The 9,937-nt window shown below is 55.4% G+C and overlaps 1 protein-coding gene across 1 annotated transcript in view; it reads left to right on the forward strand.

The window, feature by feature from the left end:
* TRPM2 (transient receptor potential cation channel subfamily M member 2) overlaps positions 1 to 8,655 on the forward strand; it is a 56,960-nt gene extending 48,305 nt beyond the window's left edge. Inside the window, exons 28-32 of the mRNA XM_034782288.1 lie at positions 2,335 to 2,421; positions 3,143 to 3,248; positions 3,950 to 4,051; positions 4,743 to 4,859; positions 6,779 to 8,655. Coding sequence (XP_034638179.1) covers positions 2,335 to 2,421; positions 3,143 to 3,248; positions 3,950 to 4,051; positions 4,743 to 4,859; positions 6,779 to 6,904 — 538 coding nt within the window. The 3' untranslated portion in view covers positions 6,905 to 8,655. The remainder of the gene's footprint in view (positions 1 to 2,334; positions 2,422 to 3,142; positions 3,249 to 3,949; positions 4,052 to 4,742; positions 4,860 to 6,778) is intronic.
* The last annotated feature ends 1,282 nt before the right edge of the window (positions 8,656 to 9,937 follow it).

Raw genomic sequence — 9,937 nt, forward strand, 5'->3', positions numbered from 1 at the left:
AGCACTACCGGCTTCAGGCAGCCCCCGTGCCTCCGGACCCTGCGCCGCTGGAGCAGGGGAGGAGAAGTGCCCAGCCGGCGGCTGGGGTCCGGAGGCACGGGGGCTGCCCGAAGCTGGTAGCGCTGGCTCGGGCAGCTTGGCTCTTAAACAGAGCCGAAGTCTGAGTCAGGGGAGGAGCAGAGCAGCTGGAGCCCGGGAGGAGAAGTGCCCGGCCGGGGGCGCAGGGTCCGGAGGCATAGGGGCTGCCCAAAGCCCAAGCGCTACCGGCTTCATGGTTTTCCGGGCAGCCTCCATACCCTGCGCCCCCAGCTGGGCGCTTCCCCTCCCGGGCTCCAGCTGCGCTGGGGAAGTGCCAGCCGGGGGCGCAGGGTCTCGAGGCTGCCCGGCAAACCGTGAAGCTGGTAGTGCTCGGACAGCCCTTTTCGCGTGGCTGGGAGGGAGGAGGGGGAGTTAGGGCGGGGACTTTGGGGAAGGGGCGGAGTTGGGCCGGGGCCGGGGTGGGAAAGGGGCGGGGCCAGGGCCCACGGAGTGTCCTCTTTTTTTATTTTTTAAATATGGTAACCCTATCTGATCTTAACACAGAAGGAGGCCTGGTGCAGCGGTGGGTTGCTCACTTGTGATCAGAGTGGTTAGTTCTTGACTCACACTGTCTGGGATCACTCCATTAAATCCATGGGAGTTGTTCCTGACATACACCCACGGGTGGGAGACAGAATCAGGTCCCTAATCTCCATCCGCTTCTCCCTCAGATTAGCAGCGAGAGCTGCTGCTTCCTGCCCCATGTTATGTGAATCTGAGCAGTGCTTGGAAAACATGAGGAAGCTCAGGAGATCCCCAGCCCAGCTCCACTCACCAGGTCTTGGGTTTCCTGAAACAGCCTGAAATGTTGCAGATGCCCTGCCTGACTCCCCCACTCCTCTCCAATCTGCCCGGCGGTTTCAAGGGAAGAGGGAGGTTAAAAGCTACTCACTGCTCCTAACTGGGAGGATGTCTCTGTGGAAAACTGGCCCTCCACTTCCCTCAGGGAGTGCTGTGCCCCTGGGCCCCCCTCCTCCTGCCAGCCTGGGCCCTGAGGCTACTTTTGTCCTGGAAAACACGGAACTGGCCATTTGCTAGGAAAACCACCAGAGCTCATTGAGAGATGTGGGGCTCCCACTGTCAGCCAGATCTGTGCTTCCTGGGCAAAGCATGAGGTCTGTGGTGCTGACTGAGGGATGGGGCTGGAGCTGGGTGGTGGACCCATTCAGGCAAAGCCTCCTGACCATTCAGGAGTGAAGGAGAGGTGGAAAACCCACACCTTGGAGCAAGGGAACCCCAACCCCTAGAGCAAGCAGTACACCTCCAGCAAGTAGTGTCTGCTCAGAGCCCAACGGGTCCACTCTCCAGAACAGGCTAATTCCTTTCAGGGCAGGCTCTGGCTACCTGGGCTGGAGGAAGGGCAGCAGTTTCTGAAGCCGTCAAAGTGAGGAGGGGCTGGGTACATGCATTGAAAGGGCATGACTCCACTGCACGTTTTCCATCCAGTCAAGGGTTTGCCAGTGAATTGGGGGAAGTTAATACACTGGGAAAGGCTGCTGTGGGCATGCCCTGTATTCTGGAACAGATGTTGGCGGAGCGACTTCAGCAGATACTCGTAACTCACTGGCAAGCCATTCACTCAGGTGTGGGGAAAGTCCAGGGAAAGAAACCCTAATATGTCAAAGCAGGTTCTACAGGGGAAACATTTCTACCCAGCGTTACTCTGCAAACTTCTCTCCATGGACAGGGACCAGGCTGTGTGCCTGATGGTGCCTCTGACACTGCGGAAAATAGTGCCCTTGATCCTAAACCAACCAAAGCTCCATGCAATTGTACCCTAGAAGCCTCATGACAAAGCAAGATGGAAACAGACGATGGCTCCCGGGGAAATGGGATGGTGAACAAGAACCAAGAGACATGGCCCTTTCTATCCTGGTGGAAGCATTCCCACCTTCCAATGTGCCCCCCGCTGCTGTAGGTAACCCCACTGTGCACTCATAAGTAGAAGCCACCATAACTTCTCCTGTCCTGGTGAAGGCGTCTGGAATGTTTGTTTATGTTCATTTCCTGAAATTGGGTTGAGCAATTATACTTTGATGGTTGGAATTTTCCAAAGCTCCAAGAAGCGAATACCAGAGTGGAAATGTGTCTTCCTTCAGGGCGGTGCTGAAACATTTCCAGCACCTTTGTTGTTTGAACAAACACAGCGTCACCCCATGACATTGGCCATTGAGTTCCATGAGCGACGGCGTGATTGAACAAGGCAATAATCCTGGCGAAGGGATACCAATGCCTCTCTGGCTCTTTCTGTGCTAGGAATCCTATGGGCAGGACGGGGTTACGAGGCCGAGGAAGCCTACGCTTCTTTGGACCGAACCGTGCGCTGCACCCCATAGTGACGCGGTGAGTACAGCGAGTGAGATCTCGGCTTGCACGTCTGGGCACCATTCTACTGGCACGTGGCAGTTACTTGACTAGAGCAGCACCCTCTACTGGCTGAGCTAGGAACATTATGTCTGTAACGCACGGGGCAGAGGCCTCTGTCGTACAGAAGGAAATGTATTGCTAAAACGATTCCCGTTCTTTGTTTTAAATAAAGAGCAGCCTGTTCTTATTTCATAGACCATGGTGCTATTGTGTAGCAATTAGATCTTTGATAATCTTCTGTTATTGCTTAGCACTTACAGTAAACACCACTTAATGCTTTCAAAGCACTTTACAGTCATTAGCTAATTGATGCTCACTGCACTCAGATAGGTAAGTATTAGATCCCTGCAGAAGGTAAATGACTAGCCCAAGGCCACGTGATGAATTGGGAGCAGAGTAAGCATTAGACTTCAGAAGTCCCTGGTGTCTGTCTGGCCCATGACCATGCTTAACCACTTATCTCAGGAACCGTGCTTTCCCCTTGATATCCGGAAACAGGGCTGGGGGATCTTGGGAAACTGGCTTGTTTTCTAACATATGTAAAAGCTAGGCGTGTGTAATCTCCTTGATGACATTCGTGAGAGCAAAGTCCATCACGACCCTCCCTGAGCACTGAAACTGATCTTCGCTGTCATGCCATGGGGAGGTATGGGAAGAGCCAGCTCCCAGGTCAGCATGACACGTTTCTCTTTTGTAGCTGGAGAAGGAATATGGATGGATCCATTTATAGAAAGAGCCTAAAGAAAATGCTGGAGGTCTTAGTTGTCAAGTCTCCTGTGTCAGATCACTGGGCTCTGCCAGGGGTAAGTGCTAAGGAGCCCATCGACCTGACCTAGGTTTGAAAGGCTCAGAAAACGTAGGCAGATCAGTCAGTGCAGAGAGATGTTATTGGCATCACAAGCTACACCCATGTTACCAAAATGTAAAACATAGACAGGCCCTGTGGGTCTCTGCAGGAGGGAGATACAATCTGCCCTCATATGGGATTCAGTGCGTCTTATTCCCCATGCCCAGAGGTCTCATAATTCTGCCAGAACAGCCCAGTTGTCCATCTGGCATTAGCCTGTCCAGTGCAGAATGCACCTTACAATGCAATACGATACTACATGTGGCATTTCATCATCCCCTGGCCTAGCAGGTGATTAATAGTCCATATCATTTTCCTCCATGCTAGTTTGTCAGTTCTGACTCAGGAGTGTCTGCTCAAAGCCTGGCCTCAGAAACATCATGTGGCAGTGAGTTCCAGAGGTGAATTAAGTTATGTGCAAAACCGTATTTTCACGCACACCTGAGGAGTTTCTGCCATGGGTGTCCCTTCACTCCTTGCCCAGAGCAGACCTGTGGGATGCTCAGTGCTTGTTTCCCCATCTGGGGCAGTGTATAGTTTGGGAACTCCTGCTTCCTTAGTAGCAAGCATGGGGCCTGCTCTCTTTGCTGCAGTCAGGGAGGAGGCCCAGCTGTCTGTGCAGACAGTGCCCAGCTGTGATGGTCTGGTTCTGTGCAGGGATCACTGGAGCCAGGGGAATCGCTGCCACTGAAGCTGAAGCGGGTCCTGAGGAGGGAGTTCTGGCCACAGTTCCAGAACCTGCTGAACCAAGGTGCAGAGGTATGCTGGGCATGATGCATGGCATGATGATAACATGCCAGTTCCTCCCACGCAGGACAGGGTGGCCCCAGAATGGGCCCGGGCTGCAGTTCTGTGTACATGACCCTGGTGTGGTCTGCGGAAGTGAGGACGGAGGAATGACAGAACAGGCCAGGATTGTCCTGCTGGGCACAACAACCATCGCGTGGGACTTGCTGTGGTTAAGCAGAGTTCCCAGGCAATGTGCCAGAGTTCCTTTGGGACACCGCTGGCTGCAGGACCGTCCCATGACCGGGATGGTGTATGTGAAAGCAGGACTTTCCCACAGCCCCCACTCTGTCACCAGGAGCGGCGGAAGTTCCCCACGAGTGGGCGGGGCCACCAGTGCCCAAACCCTGGCCCTGCCCTCCATGTGCCCCTTCTTCCAGAAGCCCCGCCCCTGCCCCACCCCTACTCCTAGAAGCCCCACCCTCACGCCACCCCTTCCCTGAGGCCCCGCCCCCATGCCATCTCTTCACCCCAACACCCCGCCTCCCGTTCACTCCTCTCCACCCCCTCCCCTTCTCTCTTTCCCTAACGGGGGTAAAAAATGGGGGCCATGGTCCCCTGGCCCCCCCTGTTCTGGCACTCCTGAGCCAGGTCAGAGTTGACCTTCTGCTAACACACTGAAACCCAAGGGGAACCCTTCCCAGCTGCCCTCTCTATCCCTTAGGTATACAAAGGCTACATCGATGACCCCAGGAACACGGACAATGCTTGGATCGAGACAGTGGCCATCAACATGCACTTTGAAGATCAGAGCGACATGCAGATGAAGCGGCTGAATTCGGTAAATGCCTTTTGCCTTCTGTCCCACAAAGCACTAACTTCCATGCGGAAAGGCCTCACCGCTGGGACAGGGCTGAGCAGGCATCTCCGCAGGGCCTGAGCCAGCGTTCAATGAAGTCAATGAAGAGCCTCGTGCCAACTTCGGTGGGTGTGGGATCAAGCTGCAGAGCCCGGGGAATGGCGCAGATCTCAGCAGCATGGTGGTGGTGTGCTCACAAGCCCTGTGGTCCCATTCCAGCCTGCTTCTCTGCCTGCAGGTGGGGGGGACCCAGCCTGGACAATGCAGAGAAGGAGCAGGTGAGAGAGGGCTCCTGGATAGCAATGGGGGTGGTGTAGAAATGGAGCTAGGCAGAGGGGAGAAGGAGTGAAAGGGGCTGCAAGAGGAGAGAAATGTGGGGAGAGAGGAGAGGCCAGGGTAGGGTTGCTAACCCTCCCAGTTTAGCCGGGAGTCTCCCGGAATCAGGCTCGATCTTCCGGAGGCTACTGAAGCCAATCCGGGAGATTTTAGGGCACTAAAAGTCCAGTGGCGTAGAGGGGCTAAGTCAGGCTCCCTACCTGCCCTGGCTCCGCGCCACTCCAAGAAGCAGCAACATGTCCAGCAGTGGCACCTAGGAAGAGGCATGGCCAGGGCGGGTCTCTGCGTGCTGCCCCTGTCCCAAGTGCCAACTCCGCAGCTCCCATTGGCTGGGAATATGGAACTGTGGCCAAGGGACCTGTGGGGGCGGTGCTTGCTGGCAGGGGCAGCACGCAGAGCCACCTGGCCACCCGTGAGCCTAGGAGCCGCTGACGAACATGCCACTGCTTGTGGGAGCCACCCGAAATAAGTACCTACCGCACCACAACCCTCTGCCCCAGCCCACTCCCGCACCCAAACTCCCTCCCAAAGCCTGCACCCTGAACCTCCTGATCCACCCCCTTTGCCCCAGCCCTGAGCCCCCTCCCGCACCCAAACTCCCTCCCAGAGCTCACACCCTGAACCCCTCCTGCCCCCCAGCCCTGAGCCCCCTCCTGCATCCAAACTCCCTCCCAGAGCCTGCACCCCGAAACGCCGCTCCAGGTCAGAACCACCCTCCTACCCCCAAACTCCCTCCCAGAGCCTGCACCCCCAGCCTCCTCCTGCACCCCAACCCCCTGCCCCAGATCTGAACCCCCTTCCACACCCAAACTACATCCAAGAACTCGCACCCCAACCCCCTGCCCCAGGCTCAGCCCAGAGCCCTCTCCCATACTCTGAACCTCTTGGCCCCATCCCTCAGCCCAGAGCCTGCGCTCCATCCCCCTGCCCCAGCCCGGTGAAAGCAAGTGAGGGTGGGGGAGAGCAAACGATGGAGGCAGGGGGGCTGGAGTGAGCGGGGGGAGCGGGGCCTCAGAGAAGGGGTAGGGCAGGCATGGGGCCCTGAGAAAGGGGCAGGGCAGGGGGCGGGACTAGGGTGTTTGGGTTTGTGCGATTAGACAGCTGGCAACCCTAGGTCAGGGAGAAGCACAGTGGTGGAGCAGGGCATACTGTTAAGTTTATTGTGTAAGGACTGTATATGCAACAGCAGGCACCATGAGACCAGATCCCAGGAAAATTCAATGATGTCCTTCATTTGAAATCTATTACCTGCCTGACGCTCGCCTCCGCTCAGCATTGAGGGAGGGCAGCCGGACCACTGCTGTGTCCTGGGGACACATCGGTGGGGAGGACATAGCCCCAGGAACTAGTTTTTATCCAACACCGTTGGAGTCCCCTTGTTAAAACACCAGTAGTTAGTGCTTGTGCTAGTCCCAGGTAATCAAGGCTTGGGGAAAACAGCTCCTCCACATCTGAGCCATCCCGTCCCAGGCTTTGCTGTGCCAGCCACGTGCCGAGTGCAGCTGGAAATACGCACTCTGTGGCAATGTCAGCCTGAGTGTAATGTCTTGGATTTCCTCTCCCAGTTTCTCCAGGGCAGCGACCCAGAGCCATGTGTCTGGTGGCAGCTGGTGGACAAGAGAATTCCGCTGTACGCAAACCACAAGGAACTTCTGCAGAAGGTGACTGCTCTTTTGGGAGCCTATTACTGATGTTACGGCGGCCACCTGGGATGGATTTTCCGGAGCTGGGAGAAGTGTCATGGAGATCTGCCTGCCTGGTCCCCTTGTCTCCGGTTGCTCTAGACTGGGGCTTTGGGTGTGTACCTTGGCTTAACGCTCCAAGCTCAGCGGGACTGTAGGTAACATGCCATGCTACATGACTCTCCTTCTCACTGTCTTGTATCATTACTTGCGAGTGAACGTAGCACTCTCGTGAGACACAGATGGCAGCGGCTTGTGCCAGGCCCTCCCCCTTGCAGGAGTTGCCCCACACAGCTCTGCCAATTCTCTGCCAATGCTGGCAACTTCCCCTTTTGTTGTGGCCTTGGCTTTCTCCTAGGCAGAGCCTGACGCTTTGTCTGAGTTAGCAGTGAGTTTGGGACCTGGAAAGCACAAGTGGGACCTGGAAAGAGACTTAATTCATGGGCCAGCTTTTCCACCCACATCTGTAAAGGTGAAAGGCTCCTGATGTGTGGTGCCACCTAGTACCGGGGTCAGGACACCTGCGTTCAGTTCCTAGCTCTGCCACAGACTCCCTGGGGGAGCTTGGGCCCATCACTTAGGGAGGGACTCACAAAAGTTCTAAGTCCCATGGATAGAGGAGCCCCTCTCTTGTGTATCGGCACCTCCCCTTGGCTCGCTTAGGCAGGTCCTAACCTAGCGTGCTGGCTTTGTGGGGCACATTCTCAGGCCCGTCTCTCCCATGCATTGTATAGGGACCCTAGGCACCGAACGCAGCTTTGTGGATCCCAGTGTGAGCCTGTGATTTGGTAGGCTCCGCAACGCCCAACGTCACACCGCCTAAGTCCCTTTGTGACTCCGGGCCTGAGTTTCTTTAGGCCTCAGTTTCCTGTCGGTATCTTGGCTCCTCTGGCTCGCCTGCGGGGATTGTAGGCTCTGCATAGCAGGGGTTGTCTCTCTCTGTGTTATATACAGCACCTAGCGCAATGGGTGCCTCATCTTTGCTGGGGCCCCCAGTCCCTACTGTCATGGTGTAAGCTAACACTAATGGGGAGGGGGAGCAGATCCCATGGCCTGCCCTCACTCTGCCGCTGACGCACCAAGGCTACCGTACATCCTCTCGCTAAGTGGCATTGCTCCATCCACCACACTCGCCCCACTCCTAGGGGCACCTGAGCTTGGATTTAGGCCAGCACCTCACTCCTAGGCCAGTCCCTACTGGGTCTTCCCACTGCCCCCTCCCTTTCATTCCAGGTACCTCCGTTTTCCTCTTGATGCCTACTCCGAATCTTGGCTGCTCCTGTATATGTCAGCCATGGTCATGCTCTCCTGGGGCTTGGAGAACAGCAGGGATCTTTCTCTAGGCTGGCACTGGTGCTGCATCAAGGAATACGAAGCAGGAGATGTCTCCCTTCCCCCTATCAGCCAGTTGATATGTCTCACTCGTAGCACTGAGCTCAGACATTCTCCTGGAAGATGGTCCGGAGCCCAGGGTTTCACAGAGCTCATGTCATTTCTCTACTTCTGCCAGAGGCACCGACCTGGATGTCAGACCCCTCCCTTGCACCTGATCACACTCACATCACTCATCTTAGATCTGGAGGATGCCGAATGCTGTGGCTTCTCTACAGACTTATTTGTAAAGTGCTTCGGGATCTTTGGGCCTGGAAGCGTGTGCGAGCTATTCGGTCTTGTTGCCGTCTCACTGGTTTTGATGCAAAAATGTTGACTCCCAAGTGGGGTTTGGGACAGCACGTTATAAAGGAATTAACCCCAAACTAGATTAAGCATCTACTGCTATTAATTTCTTGCTCTGTTCCTTAGGTTGGGTCCCTGGCACCCCTGTTAAAGCCCAAGTCCTCATATTTGGCCCTGAACATACTGGGAACTGTATTGTATCTGAACTTATTCCTTGAACCAGCTCTAGTCGCCTTCCTTAGCTGCTAGCCTGCCAGCGGCATAGGCAGAAAGCACCCAGCAGTCAGGGCCTAAATTGTGCCCCCAGCCATTGCCATCCCCCCCCACCCAGGGCCAGAGCAGTAAAATGTGGCTGGCAGGTGGATTAGGACAAGGTGGATGACTCGGGAAAGCCAGGTTATGGAGACAAAGTGAGTGAGGTTGCGTATTTGGGTCTGAATTTGAAATAGCTGCTGTTAAAGTGTCAGCGTCGTAAATAGGCACACATACGGACCAGGCATTGTGAGGGAAGTAGCACCATGGGAGATAGACTGCAGATCCCTTTCCTGGTCATTCTTCCTTTGGATTCCTGTGCAGCCCCCAAACATCCACCTCGGGATTCCCATTCGTAACGAAGCCACTGGACATGGATCCTTGATTTCCCACCCTGCCACAATTCATCGCTAGAAATGAACAATGTGGTCACATCCTTTCACCAGCCAGTCACACGTAGGTCCCAGGCGAGCCGACCAGGATCTCCAGATCAAAAGCAGTTCAAAACAAGCTAGGAAAGAGTTTGCATATAAACCTGCTTAGCGAGAACATCTGTCGAGCCCCCTCAGTCCATTAGCTAGCAGTGGGGCTGGTTTGGACTGTAGCACTTTGGCCTCAGTTCACAAAGGGATTTAGGCATCTAAGTCCCAGTTGTAGGCGCCACAAAATGCCCTCCAAACCCTGTAGCTGCCTCAAGTCATGTTTTTTGGGCACGTTTTGTTCCATGGGCACCAAAGTTTCTGCCTCTGAGCATGTGCCCGGCTGCCTCCAGCGCAGTGTCCAGCCACCTGTCTCCCACCTAAGCCCTGGCATGACTCGTGGATGAGGAGGGGATAGGCATTTGCCCACCTAAGTTGCATGTGGGGCCGAATCCGGTGGGTGCGCCCTGAGCATGCTTACTAGATCGGGCGCCGCATGTGAGTTCACACAAAACAACTGAGGGAGGAGGCGCTCCCTCCTATGTTTTAGCCCAGTGATTTCGGGACTCATCTGGGATGTGGGAGACCCCCATTCATGTCCCCCCTCCACCCAATTAAAAGAAGGGATTTGAACAGGGCTCTAGCAGAGTGCTCTAACCACTGGGCTATAGCTATTCTGCAGCGGCCTTCTTCT

This window comes from Trachemys scripta, chromosome 9 (assembly GCF_013100865.1).
Source record: "Trachemys scripta elegans isolate TJP31775 chromosome 9, CAS_Tse_1.0, whole genome shotgun sequence".
Classification (NCBI taxonomy): Eukaryota; Metazoa; Chordata; order Testudines; family Emydidae; genus Trachemys; species Trachemys scripta.